General features: G+C 38.6%; 1 protein-coding gene across 1 annotated transcript; it reads right to left on the minus strand.

Moving 5' to 3' along the window:
- Positions 1-17,374: 17,374 nt before the first annotated feature.
- Positions 17,375-18,425, minus strand: LOC111904494 (uncharacterized). The gene is made up of 2 exons (XM_023900250.3): positions 18,067-18,425; positions 17,375-17,933 (listed from the first exon to the last, which is right to left on the minus strand). The coding sequence occupies exons 1-2, from the start codon at positions 18,336-18,338 to the stop codon at positions 17,519-17,521; spliced, it is 687 nt and encodes a 228-aa protein (XP_023756018.1). The 5' UTR covers positions 18,339-18,425; the 3' UTR covers positions 17,375-17,518.
- Positions 18,426-23,454: the final 5,029 nt, after the last annotated feature.

Genomic DNA, 23,454 nt, shown 5'->3' on the forward strand with positions numbered 1-23,454 from the left:
AACACCCTAGGACGCAGGATACACTTAGATTTAAGTGCTACAATCACATGTGATTGCATACCAAGGGTGTATAGCCACCCTAAGGAGTTTACGGTCCAAGTGGCATGACCATAAGAGTTTACGGTCAAAGTGGTTCACGGTCCTATGTGTTTACGCTTCAATGGGTTTATGGTCCATTGATTTTGTGGTCTAATGACCTTACGGTCATAGGGTTTACGGTCCATGAGTTTACCACCGTAAATTCATGTCATTTCGTTCATAGGAGTGATTTTTAGGGGCATTCAAGCTTGTAGAAGGGTTCTAGGTTCCATTATAAGCTTTAAGAGGGTTTAACATCTCATTTGCATCCTTAATAAGGGTTTACGGTCTAAGTAGATACACTAGACCGTAAACACCTTTTGTTCATGAAAAATGAATGTTTTTTAGACCTTAATCAAGTATCCTAACTAGATAACAAGTATAAAAGATAGATACTTACAATTTGGAAGTAAAGAAGGGTGTTTTCGGCCCAAAAAACTAAAGTGTTCTTGATGTTCTTGAGGATCTTGAATATCTAGACTCAAAAGATGAAATTCACGGATGAATTCAATAGTGAATCAAGAAGAAGAGATGTTTTAATTCACAAAGGGAAGGAATCACTAACATTTTCGAGGATTTGAGCAAAACCATTTGATACTTGAGAGAAAAATCGAAATTCTAGGCTTGAAATGGAAGAAATGACCAAAAATGATCATGAACTATATATATAGGAGGGAGTTTACGGTCACCATGACCGTAAGCTCTAATGTCCTGACCGTGATGGTTTGGAACTTTAACTAACAAATCCAAACACTGATTCCTTTGATGCACTAGTGTCAGAATACTCAACATAGACCCTAAACAGTGCTAAAAGATAGCAACACGAGTCTAACCTTGATAGATTTGAACGTTTATACAAGCTAGAAATTTCGGGTTGTCACAATTGCTAATAATATAACGTCCCCTTTTCACAACCAAAAATTTTCATTTTTATTAAGATAAAACTCCATATCATAACACCCGTATTAAGAAAAGCCATTTGTTCCAGATTACATTTGTAAAATCATAGTAATATTATAACATAGAGTCTTCATTGTTGGTGATGAATGTGTATAGTCACGTCGTCGCCTTCCCATGATAACCAATGATACCTAAAACAATAACATTTGAGTAAGCAAAAAGCTTAGTGAGTTCCCCAAAATACTACACATAACATATTATAAACAAGCATGCATATCGAGTCCTAAGTCATCAGACTGGAATGCACTGTGTTTGTTGGCATACCACCTCAACCTAACCGCTCTTCTCGAGCCTCCATTCCTACGGCTTATAGTCACCCTGCACCTGGTATCTTGGCCTACATCATAATGCAGGCTCGCCTCAACCTCATCCACCACCATATGTTGGCATATAAAAAAAACATGGATCAAGTAGGCATATAATACGAGAAATATCAATCATATAACTCATTACCGGCTACTTGACCTCTCATAGCACACTGATCTGCTTCCTGCTAACCTCTATGGAATATGCAACCATAAGTAACCAGAGGTGAGATTGCCACCCGAACAAATGATCCTACTCTAGAGCCACAACCAAACAAGGAACATGCAAGAAATCATTGATCATGAGTTCTCAGGCTATCCTACATGACTACATATAGTCCCTAGGACACTCCACTAGACGATAACCTGCCTACTGGTACTCTAACCATCATACCACTACTGCTACATCCAATCACACCAAGATATGTGTGTGTGTGTATATATATATATATATATATATATATATATTTGTGTGTGTTATGATATGTCTTCGAGCTTAACACTATCTATGGTGGTTTCACCTAAGTTAAGCCTGAGAATCACAGAAAAGAAAGAGCCAACGTTAGTCGTCGTCCTGTATGGGGTCCCGAACCAAACTCTGACGGTCTAGTTAGTAAGTGTATGGGAGAATTAGGGTTTTGTATTAGATAGAGAGCAATCCCTTCTCCTAGAGAAGAAGGTCCTTTTATACATGTCTTCCGGGGAGAAAGTCCCCATCAGCACTTTCTGTCTTGTTTGGACTGTTAGGACGTGGAGGCGTCGTATTGGTGGGTCATGCACCGCTATTGTTGCATAGTTACCGAGAACGGCGCTCTGAGCACTACACTTGTCATTCTAGGGAGCAATTTGGTACTATTTTTGCTTGTGATGGGCCATGGTGTTAGAATGTCGGGGCCTAAGCACGAGGTCGTGAGGGTGGGGGCCCCGGCCTGCCACTTGCGTCGGGTAATGACCATTAGCTAGGTCATCCTTTGGGTAGTCTTCCCGTTATCTTTGGCGTATTCCCAAAGGGATACATTAACAAGTACCCTAGGTTAGTAAATGTCAGTGTTAGCCTCAGGTAGCTATGTTGTTCTAGCTTAGATCGTTAATACACGAGTTCAGCAGTGATGGTTTGGACATTTACTAACACGACAGAGTCAGATGCACAGATAGTTTCATCATTATGACCTTTCGAGTCTCCTGCCTCTCATTTAAAACTTCATTTATTGGAGACAATTTCTCTCCTTTCCTCTTCTGTTCTTCAACTGTTTCTCCTTCTTCCTTGCTTCGTTCTTTTCCTTGCTCCTCGGTGGATAATTGAGGCTCCAAATACTGGGATCATGCCTTCTTCGAGCAAGTTTGTAGATTTGCAGGGATGATTTGGTTTCCTTCCGGAGTATGCGGTGGAGTTCCCACAAAAGGGGGCTATTATAACCCGACCGTTGAAAGGAAAGGTCGTAATCCCCATACCAATCTTTGAAGCAGGATTCCGACTACCAACGACAAATTTTTTTGATGACATCATGCGCAAGTATAGCTTCTCCCTATAAGACCAACTTCAATGATCAGATACCTGTTCTCTAAGGAGCCAGCGAAATGGTGGCGAACACAATGAATACCATTTCTTTTAACGGGGAGGACTGGAAAAATTGTATGGTAGTCGTCGTTGGTATAAGTGTTGCTTGAAGGGCGCACGGAGCGATGCCTCAGTTCTTTATTGAGAAGGACGGTGAGTGGCTATCCCCCCCTTGTTTTTGGTTTCTTTTGTGTGTATTTCTTTGTGTATTTGGGTCAATGACTTTGCCTATTTCCCTAATTATGTTATTTTGTGTTTTGGTTACAGGTCTCGAGAGGGTAATCCCTTTTGTAATGATTTTGTAGGGTCAGTTCCAGGGCAACTCTCAGTATCGGGAAGTTCCCTTGGTGTAGGTACTTTCTCCACCGATTAGCGTTGATTGTGCCCTGGCCCTTATTCGGTCTTACCTTGCGCAAGGGTCCAGATATCAATCCGACCAGCTGTTGGTTGACGCGCCTATTGGTGGGGCTTCTCGTAACAATTCCTTGTCGCCAGCTCATGAAGATCGGCCATCGACTGGATTGGTGATTAGAGAGGGTCGTTCAGACTATAATAGGTGGTTGACCTGGCTGGACTCCCTACTTTTGGAAGGCGCCAATGCTAGCTCCATTAGCTGACGCCTCCGTAAGAGGCGAAACATGGACTTCCTGCTATGGAATCCGAAGTACTTGCGGATGTTCTTTATGATGACCCATCGAAACTGTCAAAGGGAACAAACAAAGAGGCAACAAAACAACCTCATAAACCTAAGAAGGAGCCCAAAGACACTACTACCCCCGTGGGGGTGTCTTCGGGCTTGTTTCTGATGATATCTTTCAAGTTTCTCCTGATTCGGCTTTGCTTATGACGAAGGATGGTTTTGGTGTAGATTCTTCCTTCGCTCATCTGGCGACCCCTGGTATTTACGTGCCAAAATGGGGGCTTACGTGAGGCTCCATCCTTACACAACATTCTACTGCGTATGAGTAGGGTCTTCATGACTTTCCCCATGCTATTTTTGAATCTTTGGAGTTTCTCTCCAATTCGCATATGTCCAACAGCCTTCATTATGCATCCACTCAAGTTTCTCCCTACATGGTTGCTGTTGCTCGATGATTGCACCAGGTTAGTTCGGATTCTAGTAAACTTTCCTCTGTAAAGGCAGAGCGGGATGATTTGAGGGTGATGCTATTAGAGTTGGAAGTGGAAAAACGTGTGTTCGAGGAGCATTATGATCACTTTTCTGGGGAGAAGATGACTTTGGAGGAGTGAGTGGCAGCTTTGGATGGGTCAGTGAACCGTTTTTCGAAGCGGATCGAGACTTTGGTGGAAGAGATGAAGGTGTTAGAGGCTCAAGTGGAGATAGGGCAGAGCTAATTAGAGGAGAGAAAATGAGGAGGAAGTTGGTGGAGGAGGATGTGGTGTGGCTCTTGCAGAAGGGCATTGTTCGTGTTATAGATAAAGTGGTTGAGAGTGTCGAATTTTCATTAGGCGTTAGGCGTATGAAGGCAGTGTGCATGGCTGCTGGGGTAGAGGGTGGAAAACAGGTGATTAGGGAGCAAGTTGCCACCAAAAGGTTCATACCTGGTGAATCTAGTGCCTTTCCGGGACACACCCAGGCGATGCACGCTGAGGTGAATTCGTTTCTTGAAACGAATTTCGACTCCTATCTCCGCCTTCGTGAGCTTAACATGGAGGATCTTCGTCAGCTGTGTGGTGATCCTGATGTTGAAGAAAGATGTACCGAGGGTAGCACTTTCGGGGCTGGTCCTTCCTTCACTCCTTCAGGTATGTGATTCATGCTCTCTTCCTTGTTTCTTTGGTACTTATGGAATAATCTGTATTTTTGGATTCTGAATTTACTTGGGGCCCTGTGTGGCCGTTTTCTCAAGGTTGAGGTATGTCAGACAAACGATACACAGTTTTTGTGTTTGTGTTGTTTTCTTTTTTCTAAATGATATGAATGCAATGGGTTGTTTGTTATCCTAGGTGGTTTGTCTTGGCCTTTAGAGTTGTTTAAGAATGTCTCCTACTTGTTTGGCAGGGTATTAAGGTTTGAAAGACTATGTCGTTTGCTAAGTGAGTTTATTTGTACTTGACCAAAGTTATTTGGCTTTGTCCTGGGAGTTCACACTTGTGAGCTCCAGACTCGTCCTTCCTTTCTAGTCTTTAGTAGGTGTTCTCGAGTTGAGACCTTGGATGGTCCCTTCTTATGAGCCTTGACTGGTTTATCTTATTCGGGTACTCTTTTTTAGCTAGAGTTTTCTAGTTCCCCTTGAAGACTTTGTTCTAACTCTTAGGCCAAGGAGGGTTGTGTTATGTTGCCGAATGGACATTTTACAGTTAAGTAACATGGCCATATCTGCTATATTTTCTCTCCTTGCGATCCTAGGGACCATATATGTCTAGGGACTTTTTGGGTTTATCCCGAGGGTTTATATTGTGGGCTTGGGATTAGTCCCTTCTTTAGGTCCTTGACCATTGTTTTTAAATTTTGGCAGTGTGCCTAGTTTACTTTGTTAGGGTGTCCTTTTTAACCAAGCTTTAGTGGTCACCTTTTTTTCGACTTTGCTTTAAGTCATGGGCCTTGAGGATTTGGGCTCTGAACTTTATCATCTAAGTAGAATCGAGATCGTCACCTCAAGGTTTTTAGGACATAGGTATTTCTTGTTTTAAGGGAAAGGTTGTGGGCCTTTGAAGCCTTATTCTATGTCATAACCAGGGCTTGTATCCTTTTCGATTTAGTTGACATGTTTAGGGAAATGTTATGAGCCTTTGAAGCCTATGGTTGCATTCTCACAACAGTTTCGCTTAAATGATGTGGATGATTAGCCCTTGGTATCATTTGGTAAACGTGTACAACCTCTTATGTGAATGGTATCAAGCTTGAGTTGTAAAAAAACATTCTAATAGTTTTTTAGTTTTTTTTTTTTTTTTGATAGCCAACTTTCTTCACTTCATTGATAGGTTTTGGAAATAGCTCGATTGTTTGTCAAGTAAAGAAAAAGAGATGGTTACATCATAACTTAACTCATGCCTAGCTTTTAGGCTGGCCCGCTGAGGTGTGATTATCCATTCGGAGTTTGATCACATTGCCCTTGGTCCATACCTACCCATTCTAAGCTTCCCCCCTCGTTCTAGGGGTGGTGGTGCAGGTTGCGTGTGTGCTATTTAACGGTGGTGTGTCCTCGTGCTCCTGGGGTGTGAACTTCCCCTGATGCGTGTCCTCAGTCCTGCTTGTGCGCTCCTTGGCAGCATTTTCCTTACTGAGCCTGCTCATGTCTGAGTGTTGCTTCATCTTTTTGGTGATATCGTCAGAGTTGGGTGTTCACAACGACTTGCTTGCTATCTCAAGCGGTGACACTTTTGTTGTGTCTCTTGTCAGATTTCAAGGCACTTCTTCAATGGGCAGTGCTCTTATAGTGTCTGTACATTGGAACCCTGGATGTTCCCCAGGTATGCTTCCTTGGGGTTCGACTGTGCTTTTGTGTAAGCTAGACCTTGGCATTCTTGGGTGGACCGCTTTTCTAAAGATGATTCTTAGATTCCTTCACGCTTCAGTTTTGTCTGCCTGGCTCCTCTACGGGGGCGAGGGTTTTTCTCTTCATTCCTGCATTCTCCTTACAACAACTCTCAGGGCTCCCCGTGTTCCATGTGCACCGTCACTTGGGGAATTGACTGGGAGCGGCCCGTATGGGTGGTGATTCGAGCATTCTCTGAACCCGTTGAAGGTTTTTGTGGCTTTGGTGATTCTTTTTGGATTGGACTCTTTGTCAAACAATGTTGTGTCATCGTTCGTAGTTTCCTCTTGAGGTGCTCATTCGACCTTGGGATCCCTGCGTGTGCGTGTCACTCTCTGCTCTGTGTCTTCGGGATTTCTGGCTTTTAGTCTTGTAGGTGATAGGAGGCTCACTAGGAGTCGGTAGGCATCCTATCCCATTTTCCCATTTCCTGCATGGGTCCGTCTCATGCTTTTCTTCGTTTGTTATGTTAATCTTTGGGTATGGTTCTTGGTCCTTACTCTATGTTTTTGCTAAATTTTGAGGGTCTGCTTGGTGTTGTGGGGCGGCGCATCCTCCGGTACAATTGCATTGCTGCTATTGTATCCTCCCCCCCCCCTCCAATTTATTTAATCAAGGTGTTCTCTCGCCTACCGTTTTGATGTCGAGCGGTAACCGTCGGTGTCGGGTGCTTATTTATACGACTATGTGTTCTTTGTTTTCTTGGTACATGCACTATTTTCCAATATGATGGTGGCTCTGTCATACCATGTGTTTGGGTTGTAGGCGACGATTGTGGCTGAGCCTGTGCTTGTACAAAGGTTCAACATTCCATGGATTTTTGATGGTATCGCCCAAAGTTGTAAGAGTGATGGCCGTTCGAGGAGCATTTCATCGTCGGTTGGGCAACATACCACCGAGAACTCTATCACCCTTGTGGTTGTTTCTTTTCCATCATGGCTGACTAAGGTCAGTAGGAGGTGTATGGTTCCTAGCGTCCATAACTGATGTCCTTTGATTCCGACGAGTGGGTTTCCGGGTGAGGGTTGTAGACCTTACTTATGGGAGGTTGGGAGCTGGCGGAAGCAGTGTTCGTAAAGAATGTCGGTGTTGTTGTTGTTATCGATTAACACTCGATGAATTTTCTTGTGGTGCACATAATCCATTTATAACGAGTGGATCCCTGGGATTCCAGTTGGTCATGCATGAGTATTTCAATGAGAAGCTGATATTGATGATGTTTTTAAGTAGTACCTCAATATGACTGTCTTCCTCTTCACGGTCGCTTTGCTCAAGAGGTCTCGCGATGGTAAGAATTTTCTCCTTAATTTGGCGTTGGCCCCCATTTTTTCGATCCCGTGTATTCCTCTGGTCATCTTCGAACTTGGACCTCAAGTCCTTAGCAATTGCTATGAGGTTACCAGTAAGGTTTTTTTTCATCCATTTCCTTCCTCAGGACCGTGCACTCGTCGGTGTCATGGGTTTTACGCTTTTCGTAATCATAATATTTCCTTTTTTTCTTTGTCCACCTATGTAAGTGTTTTCTCAACTGCATGCACCTCATCCTGGTGACTCCGGGGCTCATCCTTGCCGAAAGGACGAAATATGTGAGGTGGGTGCCTTGAGTGCCGATTGTGCTTGTCATGACTTCTGTCATGGTGGTCTCGGTGATTGGAATTTACATGGGAGTTTGCTTGCTCTTGCTTGACATACGCATTTGCAACAACTTTCAGGTTGGCTTCCTTCCCTTCCTCGCCTTCGATTTGTTGGAGGTATTTTTCGACTTTGTATTTGAGCTTGTCTCTCGACTGAGGTACCATACACTACATCTTTTTTGACAGAGGCCCGGGGAGTAGACCTTGAGTGAATCCGCCGATTACAAGGAACTCTTCATGACCTGGAACGTTGAGTGTCGCCATTTTGAATCTATCATTGTATGCTCGTATTGACTCTCCTTCTTTTTGCTTGCATGCCATTATGAAGTTTGCATCTCCTTTCCCCTTCCGTAGTTGCATGAAATTGTTTAGGAAAAGGTATCTCAGTTGTTCGAAAATCGCGATGTTTCCTGGTCACAGCGCCTTGACCAATTTTAGGGCGTTACCAGATAACATAACAGGAAAATACATACACATGAAACGCTTTTCCATCCTTAGTGAATTCATCGTCTACTCATAGGTGTCGATGTGCTCATCGGGGTCAATTGTTCCATCGTACTTGGGGATATTTGGAATCATTGTCGAATGCGAGATCTCATACTACAAGAGTTCCTAGCAAAAGGGAGAACTCATGATCCTCGTTGGGTTTTCCATGCGAGGGTATGGAAAACCTCCGTACATCATAAATTTTTGGGTGTAATATGGGTTTCCGTATGTTTGGTTATACATTGCTACTTGCGAGATGTATGGTTGTTGGTGGCAGCTCTATTGCGTGCTTTGTTGCAGTTGTGAGCTTTTCTCCAGCTGTTGGGGCATGCTCGGAGTTGATCCATGTGGTTGTTGGACAAAGGAGTTCAGCTAATGCGTCGATGAGAAGCGAGGATTAGGCTCTCCCGCCAGCGGTGTTTAATGGTTGGATCTGTACGACTGCTTGAAATGGGGTTAAACATTGTAGGTTGTTGAGCAAAAAGCAAGATATGCGACATTCCTATTACAGGAGAAAACTGGTAGCTTAACGTTGGGTTGTGTGTGGGGGAAGGGATGGTTCCTGGGGACCAAGTGTTCGCCCCCACCTGTTACGGTAGCGTCTGCAGCTGAGAAACCACTGGTTGTGACTGTTGAGTCGATAGCTGGGGATGTTGTGTCGGTGGCTGTGACTGCTAAGTCGCAGTCGACTAAGATACTACAGTCGTGGTTGTAACTAGTTGCTCTGCTATGGTAGATCGTGGTTGCCTTAGGGTTGTGATTACTACTGTTGCGGTTCCAAATCTTGGACCTTGATTTTGTGTTGCTGGCGTGTGGGTGGATGCTTGTTCGTCTGAGATAGATGGTTGTCCTCGAGTGACAACATTGATCTGAGTGGGCTTGCTTCTCCCCCAACCGGACGCCGCAGGTCCCTTTTCCATCATTGCTGCCGCCTAGGGTTGTTTGAAGGTTGTGTAGCTATGAGTACACACCCGAATGGCACCAAATGTTGTGATATATCTTCGAGCTTAACACTTTCTGTGGTGGTTTCGCCTGAATTACGCCTGAGAATCACAACAAAGAAAGAGCCGACGTTAGTCTTCGTTTGGGAGGGGGTCCCGGAACGAGACTCCGAATGTCTAGTTAGTAAGTGCATGGGAGAATTAGGGCTTTGTATTAGATAAAGAGAGAGCGTGATCCCCTCTCATGTAGAAGAAGCGTACTTTTATACCTGTCGGTCGGGGAGCATGTCCTAGACAACGCCTTCAGTCTTGTTTGGACTGTTAAGACTAGGAGGCATCCTATTGGTGGGTTATGAACCACTAGTGGTTATCCACTATTGGTGCAAAGTTACTGAGAAGCGGTGCTCTGAGCGCTACACTTGTCGTTCTAGGGATCAGTTTGGAACTATTTTGGCCTATTAAGGGCCTTTGTGTTAGAACGTTGGGGCATAAACATGAGGTCGTGAGGGCCAGAGCCCCGACCTAGCACTTACGTCGGGTAACGACCGTTAACTAGGTCGTCCCTTTGGATAGTCATCCTGTTATCTTTGGTGTATTCCCAGAGGGATACATTAATAGTATGCGCATATATATATATATATATATATATATATATATATATATATATATATATATATAGCAACTCACTACAACATAACAACATCCTATACACAAGGATACATGACTAAATCTACAAGGATGTGTAACCATATGTAACCAAAGGTGAGATAGACGCCCGGACAGATGATCCTACTCTAAAGCCACAACCAAACAAGGAACATGCAGGAAAGCCTAGAACAAGAATCCTCAGTCTATCATACGTGACCACATACAGTCCCTAGGGCATTCGTCTAATAAATGGTAAGCAAAAAAACTAGTGGGCCGGGATTGGTGCTTTCGACCCAATGGTACAGTGAGGAGAACTCACCTGAAATGAAGAACCTCGAAATATTGAGACACGTTTCCCTTTCTGCACTGCTTGCTCCTGCAAATCTACTAATCACCAAAACCAAGTAAAATCTTAATCAATAGTCCAAAACCCTCTAGTTTGACTCAAAGAAAAAATTGGTCAAAAGTCAACGGTCAACAGAAGTCAATGAAATTCAAAGTCCAAGGCAGGCTAAGTAAGCCCAAAGTACACCAACCCTACGCTCAGCGTACGTTACTCGAGCCTACTACTCCCAGCATATGCAAGTTGTTTCCAACATTTCCATTAAGGACTTTATCCCTTAAGACCTTTCGTCCAGAGCTCAGATCTAGATCCAAACAACATCCTAAATCATAAATTTCCAACTTTATGACTTTGCATGGCTAGAAAGGGTCCAATCTAGAACCGTAACTTATCATAAAGTTCTAAGCTTTATACACCTGGAAATGCACCTCACAATCTCTAGAAGAACTCACACTCAAACGGACCAATTTTTGGGACAAAAAGGACATAACTTTAACTTCTAATCTAGATCTATAAATGGAGGCATACAAGTACAAACTTTAGACCTTCTAGAGATGAATGAGGAAGGAGAACTTCTAGATCCAAAGTTGCTTCAAGCTTCCAAGCACTATCACCACCTTCTTCTTCCTTCAAAGTCACACAAAAACACACTTTTCAGCTTACAAGGCTCAAACTAGGGTTAAGGTTTCAAGGGAGGACGTTGGAGAGCAGGAGGATGAGAATGGAAGAGGTTTAGAAGAGGTAAGGTGCATAAATAGGTCTCAAGACCCTAGATTTAGGGTTTGGGTTCTGCTTGTGTACCCACATCGTACTAAATGGTACACCCAACATACTCTCTTAGATGTACATTTTTATCAGCTAGTACGCCCAGCGTACCTTGAGTATGTCCACCATACTAACACATCTCATATCCAACACAAGGTTCAACCCGCTATAACTTCTTCGATTCAAATCATATTTTGGCATTCTTTATATGCACAGAAAGCTATTGAAGAGCCCCACAATCTAATCTAGTTATTTTGGACTAAGAACTTCTCAAATAAAATCTGTAATTCATGCAAGAAACCCATTCTATGACATTCCCTTTCTACCATTTGGTTTATTATACAATTCAAGGGTTATAAATCTAAACCATCATTACCTCCTTCCAAAAAGGTCTAAGCATTACCTCCTTAAGGCCCAAAGCCTTTACAGAATCGACTTCCAGCCCATGAACCTGAAATAAGACATGACAAGAAACATGATGTTACAATTCTCCCCCACTTAAGTTAGATTTTGTCCTCGAAATAGGTTCTCGCTTCCACCCTCGGAGTAACCCCTTGATCGGCCAACCACTTCTCCATGCCTCTACAGTCTTAACAAGAAACAAAAGACCTATCAAAAACACTACCTTACACTCTTAACAAGAAACAAGAGACCTATCGAAAACACTACCTTACACCACACCCCTAATCTCGTAAGAAGAGAATCCACTTCTCAGCCCAAGACGAGTAGATCCCAAAATCATGGACAACCTTTAGGTAAATGGAACCACCTATTTGACACCCATGCTAACCAAAACTCCCAACCTGATCTAAACATATTCTCCCAACCTTGTGTTGTTCATCGAACATCCGAAATAGGAACTACATCTTATGCCATAACTACATGCCCCGCACACTGACACATCAGTGTGGAACCTTACAAAACTCAGTGGACAAGGCTAAACCGTCCTTTCTATCAATGAATCTTGGAATTCTTGGTGGGCTACCGATATGCTAACCCCATATAAAATGCACCAATGCTAAGAAACCCATCAAACACATACTATAATGGACTAGGCTCCTACTCGACTCTAATATCCCAATATGCTATCCACTCACAATACTCAGGCTCACTTCAGATCCGCTATCAATTAACCACACTCGGGCTTACCCATGACCTGCAAATCAACAACCGCACTTGGGCTTACCCCTGAATTTCTAACCAAGAACTACACGCGCAACATATCACACACTGAACCAGCAAGACTTAACTTACCCTACCAGGATTTTGGGCCATGTCTCAGACCTCCAAGCACCAGTCAAATAAGAACAGATAAGGAAGACCTCCATACAACCCTCAACTTGGCTCTTAGAATCCTAGAGTCTAAATATCGAGGACGCCCTATAGATTACTAATACTACCAAAACTAGAATGATTCAAAAAACATTCCAGCAGCTAACTATGATCCCGATGCGACAATCAGAAAATCAGACGATTCCATGAAAATCCCAAACTGGAGAAATTCGGTTAAGATCTGGACCTTGGCATCAGGTCCTCCTGCTATGAGGGTTACAGTCTCCCCTACTTAGGATATGATAGGTCTTGACAACTTCAACATCTTTTTCAACTCCTAGGCCACATGAACTCCACTAATTGATCTCCACACTTAATATTCAGGTGCTCAGAAAAAAATCTACAACCACAACAACATTCACAAATTCCAACGCGCAAGCAACACTCCAAAGACAAATAATCAATCCCTTCATAATAACAAATTGATTGAAACTAAAGTTAAATATGATAATTTCATTCAACTAATCATTCAAGATTACAACTGGACTCCCAGAACATAAACATAAAATACAATGATACCACAATACAATACCCAACCAAATCGAAGAACTGAAAACTCAAGCCTCGGTCTTTGGAACTCCGATCATCCTATATTGTCCATCTGGTAATTGCCAAGCTAGGGTTGTAGGGTTCGGAACCTCGTCAAAAATAAAAAGGGGACAATGAGCTTTGATGTGGCCCTCCTGTCTGCAATGGAAACAAACCCGCAAGCTCCGCCTACAATCCCTACCAAAAAGACCCTCTTCGCCACACCTACGACATACAGAAGATCGACACCTTCCATCATGAAACCTTCCGCACTTGCCACACTCAGATCTTCTCCTCTCATCTAATCCTAAACTCGCATCAGTGGACTTAAACTACTTGGCCACCGGCTGATATTGTCCTGAAGTTGTCCCTTCCTCCTTCTACCGAATCTCTAACTTGATATTCCTCCTCCTGGCGCTTGACTTCATCTCGGTTAAGGTTCGGTACTGCTGAGTAGATACAAACTATTGAATCTCCATCTTAAGCATACTCAAGTATCGCGACATTTGCGCCTGCTCTAAAGCAGCATCCTCTAGCCATAAAAGAGCTCTCTCTATAAACATCCTGGTGATCTCCTTCACCGACTCCATCTGTTTGAGTGACATGTACTCTTGTTCCAATCGCTCTCGCTCCACAATAGGAACATACTTAGCACAGAACATATCCTAAAACTACTCCTAAGTCACCGTCACTCGCTCTTCCTTCGAGAAGCCCTCAGTAACAAACTCCCACTAATCATTCACACCCCAACAAAGAAGAACAAGCGCAAACTTCGCCTTCTGGTTCTTGGGACAAAAACATGTGAAGAAACAGCCCTACACATTAGAAATCCATCTCAAAGAAATAATTAGGTTCGTGTCGCTTCTGAACTCTGGAGGCTTTGTATAACTGAACTCTCGTTACTGTATCGCCTTGACTCTCAGAGATCGTGCAATAGCGGGGACTATTATGGTTTCGGCAGCAACTACGTGCGTGATGGCGACATAGAATCGATCAAACTCCTTGATCAGTTCGGTCTTGACTGACCCAAAAAACTATGGAATCGCCTCTCTGATCACCAAGGCCACTTCGGCGGTAATGACCCCGCGAATCTCCTCATCCTCCATACCTGCTCTAACAGTGCCACCATCACTTGATCCCGAGCCTCCATAGCTGTCATATTGAAAATACACCATGGAAAAATCAAACATCAAAACACAGTGCTTAACTCACCAGGCCACCCTCCTATTAGCTCCTTGGTAGCCTCGAGATTCCTCCTGAATCCCATATGGATCACGTTCTTTCAGTATTATGGGCCCATACTACCTTCCACACATATCCATATTCGATTCGAAATTCATCCCAACATCCTAAGTCACTACACTAGACCATTCCTAGGTGTGCTAACACCTACTTATCCTATGAGCTACAACTAACTTCCTAGGATTGTCCTTGCTCCCGCACCATTGTTTGCTTTTGTGCATGTTCGTTGTACACAATACGAGGTCAGATAGACTGTTGAATAATTGACTCTGCCCTAAGTCCACAACCAAACAAGGAACAAAAAATAAGGCTAAGTCGATCATTCTAAGGCTATTTAATCCCGACCATATATAACTATAAAACATACACATAATAATCACACAATCAAATAACATATAACAAGCAATTTCCTACATCTTAAGGCATCACCGAAATCAAGCACTTCTATCCACAACTCCCTATGAGAACCGAAGATTATCCATTAGCATACTTTTATAACAATTCATATATCAACAAGTTCAAATTCGGCACAAATAACAAGTATGGGTATTTTGGGAACCACTCTCCTGTTCAGGCTCTGACTGACTGTACACACCGCCATCTTACTGTAAAACCAAGGTTAAGTCAAGGTTCATGTTCCCGATCCCAAGCCAACAATCAAACAAGAACATGATAAGAGACTGATCCCATGTCCCTAAACCAACCGTTTTGTTATAAATTTCCTTTGCAAAAATGTTTTGTGAAAATTCTTGGATCCTAGTTTGAGTTTGGATTCACACAAGTATTCTTCTAATTCACTCAAAATAAGGCTTTGATACCAACTTGTAACGTCCCATTTTCACAACAAAAAAATTTCATTTTTATTAAGGTAAAACTCCATATCATAAAACCCGTATTAAGAAAAACCCTTTGTTCCAAATTACATTTGTAAAATCATAGTAATATTATAATACAGAGTCTTCATTGTTATTGATGAATGTGTACATTCACGCCTTCACATTCCCACGATAATTGATGATACCTGAAACAGTAATTGTTGGGTAAGCACAAAGCTTAGTAAGTTCCCCAAAATACCGCACATAACAAAACATAAACAAGTATGCATATCCGGTCCACAGTCATTGAACTAGAATGCCTCGGGTTTGTTGGCCTACCACCTCAACTCAACCACTCTTCCCGAGCCTCTGTGCCTATTGCTTACAGGTAGCCCGCACCTGTTTTCTTGGCCTACAACACAAAGCAGGACCGCCTCAACCTTATCCACCACCATATGTTGACATATAAACAAACAAGGATCAAGTAGGCACATAATACATGCAATATCAATCATATGACTCACTACCGCCTACTAGACCTCTCATAACACACTGCTCCACTACTAGCTAACCTCCATCGAATGTGTAATTCTAAGTAACCATAGGTGAGATAGCCACCCGAACAAATGATCCAACTCTAGGGCCACAACCAAACAAGGAATAGGCAAGAAAGCCTAATTCAGGCGTTCTCAAGCTATCCTACATGACTACATACATTCCCTAGGACACTCTACTAGACGATAACCTACCTACTGGTACTCTAAACAGTATACCACTAATGTTGCATCCTATCACACCAGGATATATATATATATATATATATATAATATATATATATATATATATATATATATATATATATATATATATATATATATATATATATATATAGCAGATCACTAAAATATAGCACATCTTATGCACAAGGATACATGAATAACTCTACAAGGAATGCATAATCATATGTAACCAGAGGTGAGATAGACACCCAGACAAATGATCATACTCTAGAGCCACAACTAAACAAGGAACAAGCATGAAAGCCTAGATCAAGAGTCCTCGATCTATCCTACGTGACCACATACAGTCCCTGGGGCATCCTTCTAATAAATGGTAACCAAAAACTAGTGGGCCAACATTGGTGCCTTCGACCTACTGTTATAGTGAGGAGAACTCACCTGAAATGAAGAACCCCAAAATATTGAGATGCACTTCCCTTTCTGCACTGCTTGCTCTCGTGAATCCACTAATCACCAAAACCAGGTAAAATATTAAACAATAGTCCAAAACCCTCAGGTTTGACTTAAAGTTAAACTTTGCCAAAAGTGAATGGTTAATGAAAATCAACGAAAGTCAAAGTCCATGGCAGGCTGAGTACGCCCAACGTACTCCAACCTTACACTCAGCGTACATGATTCAAGCCTAGTATGCCCAGGGTATTCCTAGGTACGACCAACGTATGCAAGTTGTTTCCAACATTTCCATTAAGCACTTTATCCCTTAAGAACTTTCGTCCAGAGCTCAGATCTAGCTCCAAATGACATCCTAAATCATAAATTTTCCAACTTTATGACTTTGCATGGCTAGAAATGGTCCAAATTCAAAACCTAACTTATCATAAAGTTTTATGCTTCATAACTCATCCATGAATGGAAGGAAAATATCAAGATTGCATTTTTATGAGTTAACACCCTCAAATACACCTGGAAATGCACCTCACAAGCTCTAAAACAACTCACACTCAAATTGACCAATCTATGGGACAAAAATGACATAACTTTAACATTTAAGCTAGATCTATCAATGGAGACATAAATGTACAAACTTTATAAATAAATGAGAAAAATGAACTTCCAAATCCAAAGTTGATTCAAACTTCCAAGCAGTATCACCACATTCTTCTTCCTTCAAAGGCACCCAAAATTTCTAAACATAGTTACACTCCTAAATGGTTCTCTTTTTATTTTTCTAATTAATTATTTTACATAGTTACACTCCTAAATGGTTCTCTTTTTATTTTTCTAATTAATTAATTTAACTAGTAATGATATGCCATTTACGTGAAATGTCAGTCTAGTGACAGGAACATTTAAACAAAAAATATAGTTTGATGATATTTTTTTGTACCAATGTCTTACTTAGATGATATTTTTTTGAATAATTTCAAAACATAATTACCCTTCTAAACCATTTCCCTTTTTCAAAAAGTTAAACACATTTAATCGTTAAAACACTTAAATGTTCTCGAACCGAAGATTATTGATTACTTATACAATATCGAGTGTTTATTGGGATCAAAAGCATATCTATATCTATATCTATGGCTTCTTCATGACAAAAATTACAAATTGCTCGTCATCTGTTTCCCTTCCCTTCGACTGGATTACATTTCAAACTTGAACCAAATCTCATTTACTCTGTTGTCAAATTCGAATGGAGAATTGTATTGAGCAACCGTGTAAACTGTCGTGATGTCACGGGAGTGGCTTTTCTTGATGGCATCCAACCAAGTAGTGCCAGAGAGACTGGCGGATAAGGCCGCAGCTTCAACGCCGACGTCTGAGTCCTTTATAAATCCACCGAATTGGCGTACGGCTACATAAGTCGGTCCCCATTTCTGGATCGAAATTCCGGTAGCCGGAGGCGGATCGACTTGGTTCTTCTTCGGGACATAAAAACTCACCAGAAATGAAGATTCGCAGAAGGGTCCGTCACTCGGAGCAATCTCTGTTAGAACCGGAGCTGTCATTTCTATCTGCTCATTGTAATTGTTTTTCCCTTGGATGTAGTTGAATAACCTAAAACGAAATAATCAATTTAAACAAGATTCGTAAACTATAACTTGAAATCGGAATTAGGATTCGAGTTTTCTAAATCAAATGATTGGTTTTCGAAACGAATCGAGTACTAAAAGGAGTAAAGTAACGTAACTGTAGGAAACCGGTGCGAGTGCCATCGACAAAGGAGATGTCATCGATGGGAGAAGTAGTCGCCCACATACTGGAATTATAAACGCGAATCTCGTAGCCTTCTCCGGAGTTGATTACATCGTATGTTGGACACTCAATACGGTTGCACTGCTGCGGGAATCCACCGACTGCGACGGCTTCCTTCTGCGTCAAAATTCCCGGCCATGACCCTAACTTGACGTCGGAGAGTAGGCTCAGTAGCATCGATAGCTTAAACAGACTGAAAACTGCCATTTTCAGTTGGAAATTTTGAAGAATAGCTCGAGGTGGGTATTAATGGTATAACAACAATGGAGAATGACCACACATTGAGGATTGATCAATGGCGTTCTGTGTTTAGCTCGGATTTCAGTGGGTGACATTGCTACACGTAAACTGTTCTGGTGCTAGTCTTCATATCTCTTATGGGCCATAAATAGTTCAACAATCTACATGGGTCGGGTCTGGCCCATTTTCTATACGTCGTTATATGTTATTTCCACTTCTCTTTTTATTCATCCATTTATTTAGGGGTTTCTTAGACACCATTAGACAATTTAATGACAACTTATCAATCTACAAAAACCAATGTATTTTTTTTTCAAGAAAACGGCACAAGCCTTTTTGGTGTTAAGAACCCACCAGCGTTTAAACCCTAATTAGTTTTTGAAATATTTTTATTTGTTGAAATTACATTGTTTTTCGATATAATTATATGGTAATAATTTATCATCATTTATCTAAAAAGTAAGTCTAATAATATAGGTTGGTATAGGGATGAAAGTGGGTCCAAACCCAGACCGGATAGACTGGGACCCGGAAAACCCGGAACCGGTTAACGAGATTTTGTAGAACCGGAAACCAGATCGGTATATAGGAACCGGTTCCGGATATAGTACCGGGTAAAGTGGGTCTAGAACCGGAAAATCCGAAAACATCAAAGTGGGTAGGTTGGAACCGGATAAAGTGGGTTTAGAACCGGAAAACAATAATTTTTTGGTAATTACTTACTACTTAGTGGGTTGAACTTTGAAAATTTTCATATTGATATCCCGACTTTGGGGGGACTGTAACTCATTGAATATGAAACCAAAATTGACAAAAATATAGTTTAAAATCATATAAGTTGGAAAAAAACCACATGTCAATCCGACTTCAAACGAATTAGATATGCATGTTTCAAAACTTTCACAGAATACAAAAAAACTGAAAAACTAAAAATTTTCAGCTTTGATATCTCGACTTTGGGGGACTGTAAGTCAATTAATATAAAACTAAAAATGACAAATTAATAGTCTAAAATCATATACAAACTCTAAACTACACGTTGAAAAAAACCGCATATCAATCGGAGTTGAAACGGATGAGATATGCATATTTTAAACGTTTCACAAAAACCGGTTCTGACCCTAAAAGTGGTTTCGGTTCCTAACACTGGTTCCGGTTTTTAGACCCGGTTTACCCGGACCCGATGGACCCAAACCCAGATTACCCGGAACCCGGATAAAGCCAATTTTTAAACCCGGAACCGGAACCGGTTCTATATATTCCAATTCTAACGGTTCCGGTTCCGATTCCGATTCTAGTCCGATTTTCCGGTTCTAAATCTCATCACTAGGTTGGTGTGTCTATAATAAAACGCATCCACTTAATATATTTGTATTTTTACTTTTGTACATTTTATATCCACATCCATTCAAACATTTTTCTTAATTATGATATGTTATGATTTCTCATCTTGTTTTGATTTTATAACTTATTTTATTTTGACTTTTATATATTTGATTTTGAAATCCAAATCCTTATATATATATATATATATATATATAATATATATATATATATATATATATATATATATATATATATATATACTGGTGAAGTTCAATATATAATCATTATTAACATTGAACCAAGGAATCAATCTTGAGCGTCGGAAATCATAGTGAATATGTCTTTTATTAATAAACATCAACATTGATAAAAATAAAAATAATAATAAAATAAAATAACTTAATCAGTTCAGATTCACACATTGAATCTAAACTGTAAATATTTCAATTTTAACAATCACAATGTGATTATGACTTACTATTTCAACTATTTGATCATTCACAAATTAAGTGAAAATTACATATGAATCGAAATATATTTACATATAGTTTTATAATATTTAACGTTTTGATTACTCGTAAATTAGTTTTGAAAAATTAACAAATGAATTTATTCACATTGTGAATCTGAACTATATATAGTTTAGTACAAAAAAATATGAATTTTGATATATTTATTAATTTTTTTCGATTAAACATAGACCTTAACTTTTCAAAAAACAAAGAAAATGAAGTGAGTTTTTTTGAAAAAAAAAATCAATTTTTATATATCAATATCGATCTCTATGGAAAGGTGACGAAAAATCATGAACAACGGTTTTTTTTCTCGATAAAATTCATGAACAACGGTATATTCGGTGCATGTATATCCATTGTAAAGTCTACAACCCTTCATTTTGTTGTTGATCGCTTTAAAGTTTAAATTCTGACGCTTTAGATTGGTTCATTGGTTTTTTATTAATAATGGTTCTCTACTAAACTTTTCTGTATATATATATATATATATATATATATATATATATATATATATATAAGGAAAACGTAGGTTACAACACATTGCTCCAAGCGGAAAAACAATTAACAATTAAACGTATTAGGGCACATGCAACCTAAATAATTATGTCTTTTACATAAAGACGACATACTATGAACTATCAACCTACAAAACCCTAATGAAATCGTAATTTATAAGGAAATTTACATACCTCTTGAATTGTTGTTGCAAACAAATCTAAAACCTTCTTCAAAGCTTTCGGAAGCGGGCACCACAAGTGTCGTGCCTCTGATGGTTCACATCCAACCCTAGTAACTAAGAGACTTGAAGAGAGAGGAGAGGGATGATAGAATTTTTGGCCTTGGCTCTCAAGAATGAAGTAGCCGAAAATTGGAGTCTAAGGGTTCCTTATATAGTGCATCTTGGAAACCCTAGATAACCCTAAAATGAACAAAATAATATTTATTCAAATTAGTAATTATCCAGCTTCCTATTTATCTGTAACGAATATTCCAGATGCCCTGGAATAACCTAGAATTCATCCACCCCTTCTAAGGAATGTTTTGGACCCTCTCTTGTTCAGCTCTTATGCAATTGTACTTTAACCCTTACACTTTTAATTAATTCAATTAGTCTCAAAATTAACTACAATTAATTTTTAATTAAATATTACTGTTTCTAATTAATATAATATTTTCATAATATATTAGCAATTTCACTTATTGCTATTTATTAATAATATAATAAACCAATAAATTTGTCTCTCTTTCTAAAAGTCATCATATTCAATTACTAGGTTTGAGTGCAACCCACAAATATTTTGCTAATAATTCAAGTATATTCTAATTCAGTTATCGGCTTAGACATCTAATTCAACATATATATATATATATATATATATATATATATATATATATATATATATATATATATATATATATATATATATATATATATATATATATATTGAAATAAGACTCTTTTGAAGAAAAAATTTTAAAAAAAAAAATCATCAGATTTATACAATCGTTGAAAATCTTTGTTTGATTTATTAAATATCATAGCACACTAATCAAAAAACATTAATTCTTTTATTATGTGTAATCTAAGTTCGTATGACGTTCACAAATAATAGTGGTTATATATACGACTAGACAAATTATCGCGCGTTGCGCAACGAAGATTAAAAATATATTGTTAAAATATTGAAAAATATATGTTTAAAATGGTTATGTTATTGACGTTAACTTTGAGATTATATATATATATATATATATATATATATATATATATATATATATATATATATATATATATATATATATATATATATATATATATATATATATATATAATCTCAATTATTTTAAATAATAATATTCATTGACATCAACCCACATTCCTCATTAATAGAATCAAATATAATTATCTATTTAGTATTATTTCTAACAGTTATTATTATTGATTAATTATATTTTTACTTATGTAATCATTTTCTAATTTCAATAAAGATGTTCATTTAAAATACAATTTATTTATAGCTAAATGTAATTTATAATTTGATGTTATTATCATTTAAAATTGTTATTCATTAATTTTAAACCACTTATTATTAATAATAAGTTAAAAAAAAACTTTTCAGAAACACTTAATATTATTATTAAAATATGAAACATAAACTAAATAATAAAGTGATAAGATAGACAATTTCCATTTCAAAAGAGACTTGCATGGATAATATGACATATCCATGTAATTTGATTTTATTATTTATAATTATTGCTTATTAATTCTAAAACCACTTGTTATTATTAATAAGTGAAATAAACTTTTAAAAAGCACTTATTATTATAACTAAAATGTTAAACATATACTAAAATATAAAGTGATAACATAGACAATTTGCATTTTAAAAAAGGCTTACATGGATAATATGAATAATATGACATATCCATGATTTTTAATTAATTATTGTTTTGAAGCAACATTAACATACAAACATGTATACAATAGTTAATTAAATATTATATATATCACCTTCCATAACATATGATCGATAACATGAATCTAATCTAATTTACATTAAAATTTCAACCACGACATACAATGATATTCTTTACAGAATACTTAAATAAAAAAAATACAAAAAAGAATTAGTATATAACAAACTTACAAATTAAAAACTTCAACATAATAACATGGCTCGAAAATTGTTCAAAGCCCTCAAACCAACACAAAAAACTTTAAACTTTTTTTCTTTGTGAATTTTATATGTGATTTGTATTTGTGTGTCTACTCAAAAAAATTGACCTTTTTATAGTAGAGTACCCATTAATTGTTTATTAAATATATTATATAAGTTATAAAACCTTTGAATTGTTAATCATTATTAAGAGACTTTTGAGTGGTATTCATTAAAATAAGAGGTTTCAAATGCATGAGGTGTTTGCAAATTTTTATGGGGGTTTCAAATGCATAAGGTTCAAAGAAAAATGCTAGCTTTATAAGTATGTATGATGTATGATGAGGATTATAGTTTTAATTTTTAAGTCATTGTGATATATACAATTATCTGATCATTTTATAAACCATTTAAAATTGTATAAATTATATATCAAACGTATGATAATCTATATATAACGGGTAACAAAATGTATGAACAAAAATATGAACTACGACTTTTAGTAACATAAAAATACAAAAACATCTAGTATAACATTTGTATTAAAAAAGATATATATATATATATATATATATATATATA

The sequence above is a fragment of the Lactuca sativa genome, chromosome 5 (genome assembly GCF_002870075.4).
Source record: "Lactuca sativa cultivar Salinas chromosome 5, Lsat_Salinas_v11, whole genome shotgun sequence".
In the NCBI taxonomy this organism is placed as follows: Eukaryota; Viridiplantae; Streptophyta; class Magnoliopsida; order Asterales; family Asteraceae; genus Lactuca; species Lactuca sativa.